Source organism: Anopheles coluzzii, chromosome 2, assembly GCF_943734685.1.
Source record: "Anopheles coluzzii chromosome 2, AcolN3, whole genome shotgun sequence".
NCBI lineage: Eukaryota > Metazoa > Arthropoda > Insecta > Diptera > Culicidae > Anopheles > Anopheles coluzzii.
The window spans coordinates 115,890,751-115,911,693 of NC_064670.1; the positions used below are offsets into that span (position 1 = coordinate 115,890,751).

Consider the following 20,943-nt stretch of genomic DNA (forward strand, 5'->3'; position numbering starts at 1 on the left):
AAAAATAAATCGAACGAGTTACATAAAACATACAAAACTAAACAACTGTGTTTGTGTTACTTTTTTCCTGATAATTTTATTTCGAAATAGTCCAAAGAAAACTACCATCAATTTTACAACGCAAATGCCACCTCCCCATCTGCTAATCGTGCTTCCGCTTTCGAGTCACGTAATCTGTCCATTCGTGTAAACTCGCCCGCTCATCTACAGGGTATCAAGGGATGATCGTTCTATCTGCCCATACGAATACGAATGATCGCGACGCATCCAACTTGCTGACAAATTCAATGAACTCGAATAGATTGAAGCAACGTTTCAGGGAGATCGAAATCAAACGTTTCTATCCTCGTATCTAGCTCCTCATACTCGTAATGACTCTTACACATTTCATCAGCCCAGAACCTAAACTGTACCTTTGTCCTTGCCACAATCGTGTTACGTTAGTTTTACCTTTCGCTTTAATAATTATCTTACTCGCTTATCGTTTAGTAGTATCGCCTTCCCCTGTTTTTTTTTAGCGGTAATGCTTAAGATTTGAATGGCTCTTAGTGTTGTGCCCCTGTCTCGTGCTAAACTTTCCACCACACGTGCTCCTGCCAGCCACCAAATGTCTCACCTTTCAACTCAAAAAACGGTGGCTTGTTTTTTTTTCTTTCTTTAATGCGTTCTTATCATTAAACAGTGATCTATTCAACTAAAATAATGAGTGGGTATAAATTTGGCTATTACATACGCTATACGTGTTACTTCTGAATGTTGCTTTCCCCCCCGCCACATTCCGATACAATTGTGAGCTTGAGCGGTAGTATGACCAAGGTAAGAGAAATGAGACCTCTATCAACATTAAGTTTGAATAGTATCAAAGAATGATTGAATTCTCTCAAGTGTATTGCAGCGCCCCTTTGAGATTAGTTGCTGATGTTGTAATTAAAATCAATCGTATTATAGCCAGCTATAAACAATATATCAATTGTAACAAAACTAAAACACTACACTTCAGAAACTGATCATGATTCTGCACCTTTCTATGAGATCGTATTGTTTTTTGATATATAAAAACTAATTGCATTGATGGTTAATACAGAGGACGCAACTGTATTGTGGCTGGACCAAACGAAAACACTAACAGAACATTACTGCACTACTTAAAACAAATGCTTAAAGGCTTGTTGAAAGACTGTTCATCCTTTTTACATGCTATTTGTTTGTTTATCATGTTGTATTACTGGTTTTGCGTGTTTTTTCACCCCATTTGTTTCATTTCCTTGTGTAATTTCTCCTTCTCTTTCCACTCGGTTATGCGTGATTTTAGCTAATTAATTGCAACGGGTTAAAAATTGTCTAAATTGATTAAATGTTCCACTTAGCGAGTGCAGCTTTCCGCGGTTCATAGTTAAGTAGGATTGACTGAGCATTGCCAGTAAAAGAAAAAAAAGGAGAACCGTAAAATACCTCCGTCAGCTAGGTCAATGCTTTATTCGGCTGAGGGAATTAGATTTACCACGGTAAGCTGCTCGGTAGGCAGCGTACGACAGAAATGATGATGTTTATCTAAAGTATTGATTCTTGTTGTTGTGGTATTTAAAATAATTCAAATAATTTTTTTAGCCTTGCGTTTCTTCTGCATCCCGCTTGCTGCCGTTCTCGATCACTGTGTCTTCTCAATTTGTGCTCTGCATACTGTAGTGACGAAGCGACATGCGGTACAATTGCAGGGGTAACTATCGCAACCCTTGCTCTTTCGGTCCAAATGTGCCAAAATGCACCTTTCGCGACCAAATCATGAAGATTGTTTCTCCTTTTGTTTAAATTGCCGCTTACGATGTAAGTCTTGTGTTGAAAGTTTTATTAATATCTTCGCCATCCGTAGCTTGCCACTCTGTGAAATACGTTGCCTCGAGGGGGTTTCCTTCGTGTGGCAACCATTTTAGCACGAACAGCGTCCACCGTCCCCACCACTGCCTAACGTAAATGGGCCCAGTCCGTTCGAGCCGGGTCCGTTCTTGATCATATCCTGCAGGCCCTTCTGACGATCGCCATCATCGAAGTTTTCACCCTGAAACAATGCAATTTGGGAAGTCAAAGCAATGAAAACATAATCAGACGACCATGTTATGCTTACCCGATGTTCTCTCTGTTCGCGAATCTTTCGGGCCAGCGTCAGGAATGCGTCCTCGATGTTAATATTCTGTTTGCACGACACTTCGAAGAACGGCATGTCAAAGTTTTCCGCAATCTAGGGTGTGAGGAGAAACGGAACTAGCTTTATTAAGTGTTGGGACTAATAAATCAATTAAATCAATCAAAGGTTTTACTACAGCACTGTGTGAATCATAAAGCTGTTCCCACTAAATGTTTACACGTCTGTGTGGCTCCCTGGCCAATCAATCCACTTCAACCGCTTAGTCTCAGAATCCACAGGTCAATGCCTTCCGTTCGGTGGCAAACGCGAAGGCAGGCCAGGGGAATAATTTACCATTATTTTAGTTTCATCTATCCCCTATGGCAAGCAACTCCCCTTTGCTAAGACGGCATCGGTTCGTTCCCCCTAATGAATAGTCCTCCGCGTCTAGTTAGAAAGCAAATCCCAGCTGAGGAATCGGGAGGAAAAACCCACGGCGCCACCAACACATTCCGTGTGTCGCCCATTTGTCTCGGTTAATATTCCTTTCCATTTGGCCCATTTCCGCCACAGGTACTTTCCTCTGGAGGTGGAAAGCTTCCACGAGGGCTAAACCTCATCGGTGCCGTACATTCGCGCGGGGTAGGAGTAGTAGTGTAGGAATGGGAACTGCGACTGTGGAAAGGACTGGAACCGCGCTACAGTACGTACGATTCACACCGATTAGTGGGTTGAAATGGCGTCAACTGAATCGGAAGTTTGCCTTTCCCTGGCCGAAGCGTGGCACCCTCGTTAGTATTCAGTATTTTGTCTGGGGCTTTTTTTTTCACCAAAACAAAACACACGACAAACGCAAGCGTTTTTCGTAGCGACAGTGCAATAAATTAATTTCAATTAATTCCCCATCCAGGTAAGAGCACGTAAGAATCGAGAGTGGGGTATCGTAACGGTTCCCTCGTACCTTTTCGCCTCGTTCTTTGTCGACTGCTCGCTGTGGTGGATTGCATTCACACTTATTGCCGGCCAGAACTTTCACCACATCTGGAGCCGCGTTCTGTGGAGTTAGAGAGGGAAGATGTATGTAAAATTTAATGATGGTGAATCAGGTTTGGATGTGCATATCGCTGCTCTAATGCAAATGCACCAAGCACAAGCAATAATAAAATATGTTATGAGGCAGTGAAATGACAATATATCTGATAATAATAAATTTACTGACTTTTTTACTATATAACACTTTAATGCCTAAAGATCATAGTATAATTAGAACTAAAATATACTAAGAATGAATATGTTTGCAAACGTTTAGGCCTATACAATAAATATTTGCCTTTGTATACAACAGTGTTTTGTTATAAGACAACGAACGCGATCAAAAAACAATACTTCAACATGGACAATACGATGTTTATTACATTCAACTATATTGCCTAAGAATTATAACATATGTCCATTATGGTAAATCTATCTCTAAACGAATACAAAATAAACAACTTATTCGTAGTATTCTCTTCCTTCGTATGAACAATAGTATATTTTTGATATTTTTAGTCTTCGAAATCTTATGGTCATGAAAGGGTTAAGTAGAGCAGTTATAACAACATTATAACACTAAACAACATTACAATATACTAAACATTAATAGATTTGCATACTTTTAGGCGCTCCTACACAATAATCATTTGTTTATCACCGTTTCATAAGACTTTTTGTGTTTGTTTGTTTAAAAAGTTATTCTGGGGATTTTTTTGTACTTGTTTGACTGTACTGTCTAACACTGTTAATGTCTAGTAAATCAAATTAGATCTAAAATGTACTGAGAATCAATCATTTTGCATACTGTTAGGCGTTCGTACAAAGTCACTATTCAAACAGACATATAATGCAATTTTCAAACAGTTATTATCCAATTTAAAGTTCTTTTATACTTTCATTTGAATCTAGCGGGCTGTGTCAAAATTTGATTAGATAAATTGACACAAATAAATTCGATACTAATAGATCGAAATTAGACATTAAGCGATATTTGGTCCCAAAATGGGAAATTTCTGAAACAAAAATAAACAATAAAAAAGAATACATAGAAAATTGTATGATTTAGTCAGTGTGATATCACGTTAAATTCACTTTTTAAGACATAGTTAAATGGATAAAGTGATCAAATATAGCTCCAAAGATGCTGTAAAGTCAGTGTTCTATTTAGATGCATCTCACAGCACCCTTACCGCTTACCTCTTGAATGTTCCGTAGCCAGTAGGACAGGTTGTTGAAAGATTCCAGGCTCGTCACGTCGTACATCAGAAGTATGCCCATCGCACCACGGTAGTAGGCAGTCGTCAGCGTCCGGAACCGCTCCTGGCCGGCCGTATCCCAGATCTGTAGCTTGATCGGCACACCGTCCAGGTTGATGAGTTTCTGCTTGAAATCGATTCCTGTTTGCACGTGTGTATGTATGTGTGTGTGTTTTGTCATAAAACAAACAAGTCGTAGGGAAAGAAACAAAGAGAAGAAGAAAAAGGTAGATTGGAATAGGGATTCCCAATGGAGGAAGCTTTTGTTCCGGTCGCAATAAAAGCGACCCCACTCCGATTCGACCGAGAACGTACGCTCGTGGTGCTGAAGTTCAAATTTTCCAATTTCCAGCAGTAGCTTTGCGGGTTGAGTTTTGATATTTTAAAATCATTGCCGTGTTTTTGCATTCTTTTTGGCTGTTCCCATTTGCTCGTGCGACGTGCGATCGGGCGAGCAAATACTATCCATAAAACATGACGCTTTATTAGATCCTGCTGGGTGAACCAGGCCGCACCTGGTGGGGCATGATTTTGGCGTTTTCTAACCATTCGCACAGACCAGACGGTTCGCAAACAGAGTCGTTGTGTCAACGGATCGCAATTCGTTGACCATATGTCATGCATCAGGATGGTTGAAGGAAACTTGAACTCCCGCATCCTAGACAAGCGGTATCACTTTTTCGCTAATGGGCGCTCTCTGTTTCAAATTCACCGTCCTTAGCGTGAGGGATATAAAATTCATGTCTTGTTCTATCTCTCGTTCATTTTGTCCCGATGCGGCCACGAGGCCACCGTATGAAGCAAGCGGAAAAGCGGTGGTAAACTGCACTAAAATACGACACCGGGACCCGTAAATGTCGATCGTAAAAAGTGTCTCGTCGATGTGCCGGAAGATGTGCGAGGGTGGGGGATAGTGGGTGGTCAATGTGATACGCGAGTTTTCGGTTCCGAAAACTTTTCCGAAAAAAAAGAAACCAGTTGTCCGTTCCGCCGATTTGGGTGTGTTTGTAGGTTCATAAAAAAGCATCGAGCTGTATACAAGTCCTGTTTTGTAGTATTTCACACTATCCTGCTTTGCCTTCTGCCTTAGTTTATGATGAATTCAGTTTCATGCATTTCCAGTGAGGCAATTTAAAGGTTATTTTATATAAAGTCAATCAACCAGTAAAATCTGTTGATACTAGCTACTATAGCTACTACTATACATTGAAATCTTGTACTTTTCTTTGTCCTTCTTATTCATAATCAACCGCTTTTCTTTGTTTTCGACATCTTTTTAACAATTAAAGTTTGTTTATAAAAATTAAATCTTTTTGATGGAGTGATTAAAAATTTCAAACGTAATTACATTTAAATGCCAGTGAATGCAGCCATTCATTAGCGAAGGAATTAGTGAATCGTTCTTCTCATCTGCCCTCATTTCCTTCCCCACACAAATGCATCTTATAATTCATTCCGGCACGTATCACACATATATCAAACGGATGCACTTTTCCACCATACCCCCCAATGTCGATGATGATGATGATGATGATGATGGTGATGAGGGGCGATGGTGATGATGCGCCCAGCAAGGGCACATCTCTTTGCATGGCGTCGATGCATCATTGCATATGCAAAGTGCAATTCACCAGAGCCCGCCCCTCCCACTGCAATTATCTGCACGAAACGCGCGATGAATCATCGCATCGGACGATCGGCGATTCAAAAGGAAGGAAAATATGACCATGGAAGGCAGACCGAAGGTCAGAGCAGGATCCAGACAGGAAGCTTGCTGGAAGAAGCGACAGTAGGTTTATCGCAACGGATCTGTTCTCCGCGTTGTGTTGGATCGATTTTGCTTAATTGATGAAAGAATTGTATCCCAGTTTTTGTTCCCCATAAATAGCTTACCGATCGTGGAAATGTACGTGTCGTAGTACCGCTCGTCACAGTAACGATGGACGATGCACGTCTTGCCAACGTTGGAATCGCCCAGCACCAGCACCTTGTACGTGGCCGCAAAATCGAGTGCCATTTTGTCCGCTGCACAGAAAACCACACACCAAAACAGCTAAAACGGATGGTTGCCTTTTCCTCTTTTTTTTCCCGCCCCCTTTCGCTTCCCGAACGGGTTGGGTGAGTCACAGCAGGAGTGCAAACGGAGTGCGCTTGGCTAAGACGAGACGAGACGCGACGAGTCTTTCTCTCCGGATCTCGTGCCACTTTGCTTTGTCCGCAGCTGGATCCGATGGAAATGGGTGTCTTTGTCTGCTGCTTAAGATTTCCTTCCGGTGGAGGAAGTGCTAAAAAACAAACACGCTCTCACTGTTTCCACGTCGTCACTGATCCAGAATGTACCAGGATTACTAATGATGTTTTGCTCGTCCTGCTTCAGCGCTGGAGAGTTAATCTTGATGCACGAATTGATGCTGCTCTTGCAATATTGATGGCAATCGCTTATACACTCACACAAACACACTGAAAGAAGGTTTTCACTCGTATTTGACGTGTTTTTCTTTGTCACTGGGAAAATTTGCGTTACGTAGTACACCCTGTCGAACCACTTGTATGTCTGTAAATGGTTCTGTTTTTGCGAGAGAAAAGCTACCTATGACACGAACCTACGGATTGAAAATACACAGTAAATATCACTTTTAATGTGCTTTTATGGCCACACAAATTTTCTCGTTTTTCACTCAGAAAAACCCTGACATTGACATCCACCGTTGAGCCAGCCGAACCGTCGACGGACCAGAACCGCAGCTCACTTGCAACTGTGTTTTGCTCACGCGAACCGAACGCAAAGTTTTCCTTGTTGACTTTTCCTTACATCACAACTGCGCGTTCCGAAGGGATGTGCATGCAAGTGTTCGTGTCTGGTGTATGCAGGCGTATGTTTGCCTGTGTTTGAGTGTGTTTGAAAGCTTGCAAACGGCTGGAGGGATTTTTTATGCCATGCAAACACTGAACGCTCCTCTGTTGACGTTTGCCTCACGGCACAGGGAAACGGACACAATGCACACACTTGCTTACGATATGTTGCGATAAACAAACTTAACGTGAATGTGAAATGAGTTTGTTGTAATTTGAAAGATAATGTTTTAATACAAAGAAATGGTCAAAAATCAATTATTCATCTTAATTTGTTTCTCATAACAAAAAAAACTGTAGCAATAGACCTGACAACTCCCAACTTACACAGCTCCTTTTTGCTCACTTTAAGCACTTTTTTGGGCAATTTTGATGTAGCTGGGAGTGATCAGTTACTGTCACTCATGTACGGTTACTAACAACACCTAGTAACACCAAACTACAACAGTAACTACACCGAAACTATCTTCACAAACCTACGACCGTTGGTACCGTCACACTGTTGTTGTGTTCCGGGCTCGCGACACAGACTGTGCACGGATTGAACACAAAACAAAGTTGCAAAGGAAAAATCAATACAAAACCGAGCGCATGCGCACTTTTTTGCGCGAGCTTTTCGTCCCACGTGTACACAGCGCCATGTGATTGGTGCGCAATGGTGCCATCTGACGGGAAAACGATTCCCAACTGTTTGAATGGGGCGGTTAGTAATTTGAAAAATGAATCAGCCGTACCGGCGAACTCGTTCGACGAGAAACATTCGTCGCTCATGAGTGGACAGGGTTGTACCACTAGGTTGGCTAGTACAAAATCTACAAGGTTTTCTAATTTTTGAACTAGAGGGCTATGAAATGAGTGAAAATGAGCGTCGCGGCGAACGTTCCCAGGAACGAACGAGTTTGCCGGTACGGCTGAATGACTCAATTGGAATGTGAGAACTGTGTGTCACCGACTCAGTGAGTCAATCGGCCGTATCGGGGTGGTCGTTCGTCGAAGAACGTTCGTCGCTCATGAGTGGACAGGGTTGTACCACTAGATTGGGCCGAACAAAACCTAGACGGTTTTCTAATTTTTGATCGTAGATGGCTATGAAATGAGTGAAAATGAGCGTCGCGGCGAACGTTCCCGGGAACGAACAAGCTCCCCGATACGGTCGAATAACTTTGCCTGCAAAGTCCAACCTAATTTTTCAAGCAGTGTGTTCCAAACACTGGGGTTTCGTTTGATGCTCTGATTGTTGTCTAACTGTGCCAAGATGTTGTAGATGCCGGTACAGGATTGAAAGACGTCCAAAAATTGCCACACGGAGTCCGCTTTGGACGCTATTGGGTGACGTTCTTTGACCACGCACGCATCTGAAAGAAATTGCCACGCTTTTTTTGGCCATCACGGGTAGAGTTCGACTGATAGAGGTGTAAATGTTTGTCTGTTGACTCATGGGATACTATTCAGCCATACCGGTGAACTCGTTCGACGAGAAACATTCGTCGCTCATGAGTGGACAGGGTTGTACCATTAGGTTGACCAGTACAAAATCTATACGTTTTTCTAATTTTTGATCTAGAGGGCTATGAAATGAGTGAAAATGAGCGTCGCGGCGAACGTTCCCAGGAATGAACGAGTTCGCCGGTACGGCTGATTATTGAAAGTACAATTAACGTTTGGTAAGTGCGGGTGAAGATAAACCCATAAAAAACGACAATTTTTTCTCCATTTTTTGAAATTACGTCAGGAATTTTTCATTACTTTAAGTTAGGTCCAGTGACAGTAGCCTTCTCGACTCGATAGTAACAAAGAACCAATCACCATAGGACTAAGATAAAGCGTATAAAAACTAACTGCCACCTGTATAGCGACCATGGCAGCAAGTTACACCGGCTTCAACCTATTAATAAACATAAAAAAGTCTTCATCAGCGAGCACCTGCGTCGTCTAAAAACGGTTTTCATGTAAATTAGTTGTCATATCTTTGTTTCCGTGATGCACTTTTTAATAATTCATAAGTCGTCAATAACACTCATTGTAGCACCCGTTACAATGCACCGGGACACGTGCTTAGTCTCGTTTCAACATGTCTCGCATACAAACGGAAAATCGGGCCCATTTCCGAGCTATCCTGATGGATACGTTCCAGCCAGCGATTTTCCTTTCGCAATGGTCCTGTACCGCTCCATATCCTTTGGATCCATACCAACGCGCTACACGCAACTATCAAGCAAAGTGCTCACGACCGGTGGCATTATTTCGTCGAACGCTTTCCCTACTTTTGTTCACTGTGATCTTAGCTGCACCGTTCCTGCTGTATCATCTATACTCCGGCCAGATCTACGCCTACACCATACCACTATCCGTGAAGCTGATGTACTACGTGCAGACGGCCATACAAACGAGCACCATGGGATATATTCTATTGGTTTACCAGTTTCGAACCAATTTCCATAGGTTCTACTTCGATCGGCTCGTCGGCGTATTGGAGCAGTTTGGTCAAACAGACATTGACATACGTCTTGGTGCGCTGCAAACAAACATCCGTCGTCTGCTGCCAATAATCCCACTGCATATTGCTCTCGTACTTGCCGCATACATCCTGCACGATCAATCGTGGGGTGTACTGGCCAAGATCGTGATCTTCCTGGCAACGCAACTGATGGCAACGAGCCTTACCCTTCTCTACTTAACCATCTTTGGAACAGTGTCCGTCCTGTTGCGCCAAATGAACGACACATTGGAGGGCATCCTTGTGCTGCCAATAAGCGATCCAAACACGGACAAGTCAGCGGCGTACTTTACAACCCCCGTACGCTTAACTCGCGACGACGATCGTACGATCGAAAAGATCCGTCTGCTGCAGTTACAGCTGCTGCAGATAGTGCGCCGCACAAATGGTGGCGAGTATGGTCGACTAGTGATCATGATACTACTGGCCACCTTTATCTATCTCAACACCGAGCTGCTTCAGCTGTATCAAGGCGTTAAGGCGGGCGCGTTTACGTTTGATGTGATTGGTTCCAAGGTACTCAATTCAGCGCAAAAGATTTTGATGCTGTTCCTGTTTGCCTATCCCAACCGGATGATTCAGACGCAGGTCAGTGTACTGTGGTATAAAGCCAAAGCCCACATCCTTTTCTATATATTTTTATTTTCATCTAAACATCAGAATATACGTGGTCTGAAGCTGCTGTATCAACTAAACCAACCTGGAAACGATTCTCGTTCGAATGAAATTGTAAGAAAAATCATCTCGACATCAAACTGATTGCTTTTACAAACAGTTTTGCTTCTTGTTTTTCACAGACAAATCGCTTCATTACGCAGACCACCCTGTTTCTCGAGAAAGCCCACGAAGCTTACGGAATGATTTCCATCGACATGACACTTATTCTGAGTGTAATGATAAGTGATAAGTGATTGTGAGGGAAATATCACCACTTAACGATAATGTGCTTCCCATCCCTTCCAGATCGTTGGCGGCTTGACTAATATCCTTGTAGTGCTGGTACAATTTGCTGATGCGAAGCCATCACCCAACTAGGTAAATTGAGTTGATTGAAACAAAAAAAGAGTAGAATGCACATACAGGTTAATTGAAGAGCTGAATAAAAAGTCCCAATAAAGAAGATTGATCAATTTAGTAATGAGTTACAAGAAACAACAAAAACAAAACATTAATTATGTATAATCTCACGTACTTGGTTATAAATTACATCGACTAGACAATACTAGTTACAATTCTATCATCTAACATTACAGTTTCAACACAAAATGTGTCTCGTGGAGCTAGATGCAGCCTTTTATCAATACTTACTGGAGAAACAGTTTCTTCCACTCTTAAACGTTGCACAATGTTTCGGGTTTCTTCCCTATCCGTTCGATTTCCAACGTCAAGCCGAAGTGAAAAACATTGTCCTTCAGAAAATGCTTACAATTCTGAATCGAACATTCGGGCTAGCGATGATCGGAACTGTATTGACCTGCTGTGTGTCCCTTTACGTCTGCTATCCGAGCTACATGTACGAAGAAGACTATCCACCTGTGCTAAACATTGCTTACCATCTGGAAAATTGGCTCAAAATAGTAACCGTTCTCGTTGCCGTGCTACGCCCTCAAACTAGTACGGCATACTTCCGCGAAACGGTCAATAGTTTGGTGCAAATTATGGTACAGTACGATCAAGGATGGCGAATTGAACGTAAACTAGCATCTGTGGCTTCCGTATCGAAGCGCTTATCGGTAGTGTTTTTACTCGATGACTTTACGATCGCCACTGGGCTGTATTTTATCGTCGAAGGTGCACCTGCAACGTTAATCAATCTGTGCTACATTCCACCGTTTATTGCGATCGTCATTAACGTCCTGCACTACTACGCACTATTTGGAACGATCAGTGGAATTGTGAGCTGTTCGAATGATACGCTTTATGGCATCACCGTGGAGGGAAAGAAAGATCGGCAGCGATCGTGTAGCGAGCGCAGGCGAAAGAGCAATAAAGTAGAAAATGACATTGCGACGATCGACAAGCTGGTCCGGCTGCACAAAGCTCTCTTGCACTTGACATGGAAAACCAACGCACACTACGGTGTACTGCTGCTAATCATTATGCTATATTCGTTCGTACAGATCAGTGTGATCCTGGCGGAGCTGTACTTTGACAACTACGATCTGCCTTTAGTATTCGTTGGTATCTGTCTCACACACGCCGCAGTATATTTCATGTTCTTCTTGATCATTGCTCATGCGAACCATGCAATTATAATGGAGGTATTGAGTGGTACGCAATGAGAAATTAAGTGAAATTATGTGAAATTATATCCTCTTCTTGCAGAACGAGCGCACGCTACTGCTACTTCTTGATATTAACTGCATTTGGAACAGTGAACTGAACGGCATGGTAAAAGTTCCATCCGAAAACTATGCAAAAGAGTGTATTTAAAGAACTCATTTTCTATTTGTTAGGTTGATTACTACTTTATGCAAGTATCAAATCTTCGGGACACCCATCAGGCATGTGGAATGATTAAGTTGGATATGCAGCTCGTACCTAATGTACGTAAAAGGACTAACGATGTACCGTATCTAGTTCTTAGTTTAACTATTCGTTACACTTGCAATTTGCTCACAGGTTGTAGCAGTGATCACTTCGATTCTGTTTATACTAATGCAGTTTTCTGATGCAGATCAGAACCAGGACATCGAGACATTGTACAGATTAGACAACATATACAATATTAGTGTGGAAACCTAAGATCCTTATTGCGTGAGCGATACTGAACTCTTATCAACAGTTCAACAACAATGTTCGGTGTTACAATCAATTATAACACATACAAGTTTTCAGTTCCTAGTGTGGAAGATACTACATTCCTCAACGATCACTCCGCAGATTACTATATCCTCAACACGCAAAAGTTGATGATGTTATAAAACGCTACCAATTACTTCATACACGTAGGTCCCTTCAATACTGGCCATGGAGCACGCAACTCCCATGTACCTGTAGTGCATGTTTTAGTACTTTATTCATTTTGCAAACGTACTGCCATCAGCACTGTTTTAAACACGAGGAAGCCAGAACCAATGGTCTCAGTCTTTCGGAAAAATGCATCGACTAACATCGGAAAACTGTGCCTATTTTAGAAACCTTCTAGTCGACACCTGCCGGTTGGCGATACGCCTTTCCCAATGGTGCTGCACGGCTCCCTACCCACTCGATCCTTATCAACACATCAAACCGTACCAGCAATCAAAATCCTTCCAAACAATTAACATCCTCCGACGGCTCCTCGCTGCGTTGCTGTTCGGTATTGCGCTTTCCGTTCCTTTTCTGTTGTACTTTCTCAAAGCTGATCATGTGAACGCCTTTAAGATCCCGTTGTCCATCAGACTCATGTTTTATCTGCAAGCTTTGTTGCAGATGGGCTCATTAAGCTACGTGCTTTTGGTGTACCAGTTTCGTTCCAGTTTTCATCGGTTCTATTTCGATCGACTCGTGTGTGTGCTGGAGCACTTTGGACGGCGAGATATTGACAAAAGTTTGTCAGCGCTTCAAACTAACATGTGTCGGTTACTGATCGCTAGCCTAGTGTTTGTGACATTAGTCTTCAGTGCGCTTGTTGTACGCGACCATTCGTGGGCCAACCTGCTAAAGGTTGTGATCTACCTAGCGACGCAACTGATGGCAACGAGCTTTACTATGCAGTACCTGACCGTGTTTGGTATAGTGGCCGTGCTGCTACGCCAAATGAATGACACACTTGAGCTTATCCTTTACGGTACAGTGGTGTACGATGAAGGTACAAAAGGATCCCACTCACGCCTTCGTACGCCGGTACGCTTCACGCGTGACGATGAGCAAACGATCGAAAAGATACGCCTTTTGCAGCTTAAATTGGTTCAAATCGTGTTTCACACCAATGGGGGAGAATATGGTCTACTGTTGATAGTGGTTCTGCTCACTACCTTTATCTTTCTCAACACCGAGCTGCTGCAGCTGTACCAGGGCATCAAGGCGAGCGCCTTCACCTTCGACGTGATCGGCGCAAAGCTCACTAACTCGGCACTCAAGTTCGCGATGATGGTTGCATATGCGATTGCAAATCGAACGATTCAGACACAGGTAAGTTGAGGCCACCGTGGGTTGCGGTACAGTTTAAACCACATTTTTTATTCATTTTCTACTCACAACAGAATCTAAGGGGATTAAAACTTTTATTTCAACTGCACAGTTCCTCCAGTAGTTCACGATGTCATGAAATTGTACGTAAATTGATGTCGACTTTGGACGGGCTTAGGAAATACTTAAGATCTTCGTCTCTTCACTTCACAGACAAATCGGTTCATTTCACAGACAACACTCTTCCTTGCAAATGGACACGAAGCGTACAGCATGATCTCGATCGATATGACCCTGATCTTAAGTGTAATATGGAATGATTTTTGTTCGCTTATAGGGTTTTCTAGGGCTTCTAAAACTTTTGGAACATTTTCCGTATTCTTTCGCTCTGGAATTAATGCCAATACCTTTGGCGCGCTAGTAGTATACCATTCCCGAGCAAAGGAGTCCAGAAAGTGTGCCAAAGTATCAGAATCCTTGAAATCCTCAGTATAGTAAACTCATTGGCAAATACTCCTTGTGTTCCTTACAGATTGTTGCCGGTTTAACCAACATTCTCGTAGTATTGGTGCAGTTTTCTGACGGAAAACCCTCATGCAACTAACTGTAGTAAATTTTAAGCACTACGCGAGCACTACTCAGTTCAAATCTAGCATGGACCGGACCTTTCATTAGCATACAATTGACTATCCCGTTTTTATGGATAGCTTTTCTGGCACGAGCATTGCCTAGCACTATATGACAAAATAAAGGCATCAAATATACTTATTCCGAAACTAAAACTCCTGCTATAATATATTAATTAGAAATTTTTAAGCTTGTTTCGAACGACTAGTATGGCACGCTATCGCGGCTTTATCGGGTCCGCTACATTAGATTGCCATTTCTCACACCAATTGAGATCATTACTTATGCATGGTGTAAGCCCACCTACCTCAACAGACAGTGGCAATGCTGTCCTGTCGTTAGTTAGTCACCACCATGGATCCCATAAAGTTGGATACAACCTTCTACCATAAGCTATTGCTCAAAAAGTTTAATCTACTCCTAAACATTGCACAGCTGGCCGGATTTTTGCCCTTTCCTGCCTACGTACTGCGGCAGGATGTCGAGCGCCTTCACTTCCGTACGCTGGTGCTAACCTGCCTGAACTTGACCTTTGCCGTCCTTATCTTCCTTACCTCGTTCGTCTGCTATCTGGCCATGTACATTTACTATCCCGATTTGATGTACAAGGAAAATCTTCCAGCTGTACTGCAAATCATGTACCACGTGGAGAACTGGCTGCGTGTGGTGATGGTACTGATTGCATTGGTCGGACCACGCCTGAGTGGACGTTATTTTCGTGAAACGATCGACACCTTGGTGCACATTATGAAACTTTTCGATCGTGCCATAAAGATCGAGAGTATTCTTACGGCGATTTCGGTTATTACGAATCGATTGCTTCTACTGTACGGGCTCCACGCGCTCATTATCACCGTTACGGTGTGGATAAGTACGGAACATCCCGTATCAACCCTACTAAACGTTAGCTACCTAGCACCGTACGTAACGATAGCCTTATATATCCTTCTCTACCGAGCGTTGCTAGCGTCTATAGCTGGCATAGTGGGTTGTTTGAATGATAATCTGCGCGAGATCACGATACAGGATAGGATAGATCCACGGCGAACGTACGGGAAACATACGACGATCAGCTACATCATGCTGCAGGAGGGCAAGGAGAGAGAAACCCCGCATCTAGACGTAGCAACGATCGTGCGGCTTTCCACGATGCATATGGCGTTGAAGAGGTTGGCTCGCGCTGCTAACAAACATTTCGGCGTGCTGATGCTGATCATCGTGCTGTCCACGTTCATTCAAATCAATATGCTGCTGCTGGAGCTGTACCACAACATCAGCCATCCCGTGATGCCGGAGTACTGCTTGTGGGTGCTATTCCTGCACGCGATCGTACACTTTACGTTCTTCTTTGTGATTGCCACCTCAAACCATGCCATCCAGCAGGAGGTTGGTTGAAACTGGTGCATCAATTAATGGGTTGCGACTTCATTATCATTTGTTTGCTACTTGGCCTTTCGTTGCAGAATGAGCGTACCATGCTGCTGCTGCATGAATTCAAATGTTCCTGGAGCAGCGAACAAAACATGACGGTAAGTAATACTCCACTCTCATCAATTCTGCATTCAATTCAAAACGCAAATACGACGAAGCTACCAGGACAGGAACTTCCTGCGTTTAAACTCCCTTAAGCTCGGCTTGTTTGAAAAATTGCGTGATGGTACTTCTATATGTCACACAAGCACAAATCCCAGGGTTGTAACATGTTGTATTAATTTTTAATTTTAAACAAGCCCCACGTAACCAAATGCGTGGCTTCCGCTAGACGATTCTAGCCCACAAACCTTTAGTAGCTTTAGTATCGTTTAGAACAATGGCCTGGAACGACACGGAAATAGACCGATTGCGGCATCAGCTTCGGCAAAACATCAGCCCTACGATGCGCCTCTCGCAGTGTCTATCACTTGCCCCGTATCCGCTTTCGGCGTTCCAGCGCAACTGCTCCACGCGCAGTGTTCGCATTAGAGTAATCATATGTTTCCGTTACGCATTTGCCACGTGCATAACGGTCGCAGTGGTTGCCTCTCAGTTTACAATGTTTTACTACTTTCCCCACATTATGTACCAACCGAAGGTGCCGATCTTTATCGTGATTCTCTACTACATCGTGAGCATACTGCAGACGCTGACGACGGGCAACATGATGATCGGTTGCGAGCAGCGTCGTGCCGAGTACGAGGGCTACTTCGAGGAAGTGTTGCATTTGATGAAGGAAACGGCTCACCAACCCGATTGCAAGACGACGATCTGGTACCGAAACGTGACCAAAGTTCTGCTGGCCCTATACTGCATTGCCTCCCTGACCGTGCCGATTGTAATGACCACGATCCTGTGGGACATTGCTACGATCCCGTACGTAATGGCGCAAACCGTTCCATTCGTCGTTAGCTCGCTCATACTGAACCAGTACTTCTGCGTCTTTGTTCATCTAACGTCGATTCTGAGAAAGATGAATGAACGATTGGCACGGTTCCTGAACATGCTGCCAGGATCGGCGACGGAACCACCGGTTCAGCTGCGCGGTAAACCACTCATATACAATGTGCTGGGCGAGTCCTTGAAGTTGGAAAGCAGTCGCCTGGACCAGCTGGAACAGCTTCGCCTGCTGCACGTCCGTACGGTGCAGACGGCCGGTAGTTTGAGTGAAAAGTTTGGCATCGTTATCATCCTGATTGTGATTGCCGCCTTTGCTAGCGTTAATATTGAGCTGCTCGAGTTCTACCAGAGCATCAAGCTCGGCACGCTCACTCCCACAACGATATTTATGAAATTTCTGTACGCGGCATCCAAGTTTTCCTTCTACATCTTGATAGCCTATCCGAATCGATTAATACAACAGGAGGTGATGATTGATTTTAAGAAATAACGATCGTGTCGGAGTGTGTGCACAAGTCTTAGCTTTCCCTTTTCCGATTGATTTTTTTTCTAGAATCAAAAGGCGCTTTTTATGTTGTACAGAATTAAAAGAATATCATGTAGCGTAGAACTGAACGAGGCGGTAAGGTTCAAACGCTTGCCCCTCCAAAATCAGCGAGCGATTTCATGGTTGTTTATTCCCTTTCATTACAGATTGAACATTTCATCTCGCAGATCTCCAACCTGCATGATGTCCATCAGGCGTGTGGAATGTTAAATTTGGACATGAAGCTCATCTCAAACGTAAGTGACTTTGTTGGCGACTAGTGTTAGGAGCTCCGATTCCGTGTTCGGATCCAATTCCGATGCTGGAATCGATTCCGGAGTCGATTTCGAAGCTGATTCCTGAGCCGATTCTGGATCAAAATCGGGTCTGGAATCGAAGTCGGCTTCAGAATCAGAATCGGCTCTCCGATTTCGGAGCCATTTTTAATTCCGGAACCGATTCTGATTCTGGTCCTGATTCAGATTCCGGACCTGGTTCCGATTCCGGACATGAATCCAATTCTAATTCTGGTTCCGATTAAGATTCTAGAACCGATTTCGATTCCGGAACCGTTTCTGATTCCGAAGCCGATTCCGGACTTACTATCCGGAATCGATTCCAGAAAATTCCGTAGCAAGCCGGAATCGATTCCATCACTATTGGCGACCATCTTATATTAAGCTAAGATTCCTTTGAAAATCAAATTGTGCCTCCTTTTCCGCAGGCCGTTGCAGCGATCACGTCCATTATGGTGGTTCTAATACAATTTTCCGACACAGGATTGTAAAACTCAAAAGCTTCTCATAAATTCTCAAAAAAAGCACAATACGAAAATAGTTTTTTTATCAGCAGTTTGTTGCTTGCAAGGGCAATCTAAACATTAACATCAAAATTTTATTTTGAATATGTCTATTGCTTAAAATTTACGGGATGAGGTGATGAGGTGCCTAACAAGCAAACACAACCAGGTCTTTTAACAATGTAAATCACTAATACCTTTCCGTTCAAGCGTCGCGCACTTTTGTCGGTCCCGCTGTCGCTTTCAATAAACTCAAATTAGCTTCAAATTTCTACCAACACTCGGTTAAGATAATGTTAAGATATGGAACCATAATTGCATCTACCATATTCTCCCGTGTGGAAGGGTGTTAACGCTAAATTGAGGGGACAACAAAGAGGGAGAGCAATTTAGAAACAACCACTTGACCGTATCAGGCTCGAATTTAGGTAAGTAATCATCGTTGGGATTAAGAATTGCCGTCTACTGGGAAATGCCATGAGCTAAGAGCCTCTTGATACCAGGTAACAATTTCGCTAACATACACACACGCAAACAAGGGGCACCGTCGCTTACACCGAAAAATGGTGCGCCAACCGATTGCCCGCTGTCCCGTGTCGGTCGTGGAAGACATGCATTTTACGATTTTTTATCACTACACTTTTTGCTCCGAGGGGGAGGTAGCTCTGCGTCCGGATCGAACATTACATTGTCCATCTTTCTCGTGTCGGGCGTGATGCGAGCCTCTGTAAATGATGCAAAAGCAATAAAAATCATCGTAAGTACAGCGGGCCGGACGTTTGGCCATCGGCCACCAACGGTCACACACGACTTACCGAACAGGGTCGGCTGCTTCCTCACCGCCTGCACTACCGATCGGCGCAGTTCGACATCGACATCCTTGGCGATTTGAATCTTCTATTGGATCGGGACACACAAAAACACCCACTCGGACCTTCGTTAGTACACCTGTCCCGGTGGGATAATTATAGATAGCCGTCCTTACTTACCTCCTTAATTTGCTTCTCATCTTTAATATCTTTGTTCTTGACGAACTCTTCCCGGATGCGTTGCCGTGCGGCGGAAATGGTACGAAAGTCTCCGGAGAACACCTCATTCTTGGTACGCTGCAATATTTTGTACCAACGAAGGGCCTACAATAGAGGAAAACGTGCTTGCGTTAGGTGGGCACAAACTACGGGAGGAGGAAAACTATTGCCATTTTCACTTACCTCACGCCTGAGAGAGCTCATTATTTTTTGTTGCCGGCAGCGGGAAAACCGATCGTGTGCAGAGTATGGGCCAGATATGTTTTAATTTTACGCAACAGCGGCAAAACCAATGTTTACGTTGCCGCTGTCAAGCAATTTATCGAAGCAAACAGCTGTCCTTCAATGAAAATCGATGAAAGCAAACAATCAAATGAAATTAATAAAATGTTTAGAAACAATAAATAATTGCATTTTAGATAATTACTATTGCGCCTTTTGTAAAATAAACAAAGCATTTTTATACAATTCCCAAGAAAATACCATAATTACAACCAACTATTTTTTCGTCGATATATCCACATCCATCCATCCCACGAACCCTGCATCGATTTTTCAACATGCCTGTCAGCTGTCAAATTTTCACATTCTGCCATTTCGGACCGATTGCAATTGTACTGCGCCAGAAAATCGTCTATTTTTCTGTATCGCCGCAAACTCGTTTCCCGCAGAATTCGAAATGGCTGATCTTGGTGCTCCAGTCCGCGTATCCCCACTGATCCGGGTAAGGCATAAGTGCGTGGTCTGGCGTGGTTGGGCCACCGCAGGTCCGTTCGCCATCCGCCGTGTTACCAAAATATTATGTAATGTTTTGCCGGAGCTGCGCCCGGTTCCGGAAGGATTTCCGCCTCCCCCAGCTGGCCAGTTCCGGAGCAAGAGCAGCGGAGAAGATTGAGCTCCCTACAAGGAAGAGTGACGTAATTTGGATTTTGTGTATCTTTACAGTTTGGCCGTTGGTCGTTCCTGGTCGTCGGAGTTGCCTACGGTGCGTACCATCAGCAGCGCCTGGCTAAGCGTGAGGTTGGCATTCGCGAAATCGAAGCACAACAGAAGGTTATCCGTGACGCTAAGCTGGCCGAGGAGAAGAAGCGAAACCAGGAAGGTAAGTGACCGGCCGTTTGCCTCCCGTGAGCGAATCAAGCACGACATGCTAACGCGCTTTTCTTGTCGCATTTTTAGCCGAAGCTAAGGCCATCGCTGAGCTGTCCATGCCGACCAAGAAGTAAACAGCGAAAAGATGAATCTGCTTCCATTCTAAGGCACGTACCATCTTGTGTCCTGTGTTAATGCTGCAGTACTGGGATGATGAATAAATTCTTTCATAGGAAGTAAAACAAACAACCACCATCCCGCGTCGTAACTTTTCGTGACAGCCCACGCCGGGTCGGATACTGTTCGGATGTACCGTGTGTGTTCAGCTCACCGGAATCGATGGAATTTCGTTTAATGAAAGAATCAACGGCAATGCAGTACAGAAGGGTCTGTGGAGGATAAAAGCATCATCCTGTTCAATTAGAGAAGTAGAATATAAATCGAATGGTCGAATGTAATCTGATTTGTTGACTATTATTTTTATCATAGCCATTCCTTCGTTAAGAATGTGTTTTTTGATATAAACTTTCGTTAAAATTTTCCGCCATTTTTGACGTTATTTTCGTTCAATCGCAAACGCCATCTTGGTAAGCTGACGTTGGAAAAAGCGTTTATTTTCAAA

General features: G+C 43.5%; 3 protein-coding genes across 3 annotated transcripts; 1 reads left to right on the forward strand and 2 right to left on the reverse strand.

Moving 5' to 3' along the window:
- Nucleotides 1–46: 46 nt before the first annotated feature.
- On the reverse strand, nucleotides 47–7,434 carry LOC120948581 (ras-related protein Rab-8A). The gene is made up of 5 exons (XM_049605961.1): nucleotides 6,307–7,434; nucleotides 4,355–4,554; nucleotides 3,084–3,176; nucleotides 2,123–2,236; nucleotides 47–2,056 (listed from the first exon to the last, which is right to left on the reverse strand). Exons 1-5 carry the CDS (start codon nucleotides 6,428–6,430, stop codon nucleotides 1,928–1,930), a joined length of 660 nt encoding a protein of 219 aa, XP_049461918.1. The 5' UTR covers nucleotides 6,431–7,434; the 3' UTR covers nucleotides 47–1,927.
- A 10,802-nt stretch (nucleotides 7,435–18,236) lies between these two features.
- LOC120952028 (complex III assembly factor LYRM7) lies at nucleotides 18,237–19,545 on the reverse strand. The gene is made up of 4 exons (XM_040371092.2): nucleotides 19,413–19,545; nucleotides 19,191–19,334; nucleotides 19,017–19,098; nucleotides 18,237–18,926 (listed from the first exon to the last, which is right to left on the reverse strand). The coding sequence occupies exons 1-4, from the start codon at nucleotides 19,431–19,433 to the stop codon at nucleotides 18,820–18,822; spliced, it is 354 nt and encodes a 117-aa protein (XP_040227026.1). The 5' UTR covers nucleotides 19,434–19,545; the 3' UTR covers nucleotides 18,237–18,819.
- A 255-nt stretch (nucleotides 19,546–19,800) lies between these two features.
- On the forward strand, nucleotides 19,801–20,779 carry LOC120948591 (ATP synthase subunit e, mitochondrial). Its single transcript, XM_049605978.1, has 4 exons — nucleotides 19,801–19,953; nucleotides 20,175–20,331; nucleotides 20,409–20,492; nucleotides 20,559–20,779. The coding sequence occupies exons 1-3, from the start codon at nucleotides 19,909–19,911 to the stop codon at nucleotides 20,453–20,455; spliced, it is 249 nt and encodes an 82-aa protein (XP_049461935.1). The 5' UTR covers nucleotides 19,801–19,908; the 3' UTR covers nucleotides 20,456–20,492; nucleotides 20,559–20,779.
- The last annotated feature ends 164 nt before the right edge of the window (nucleotides 20,780–20,943 follow it).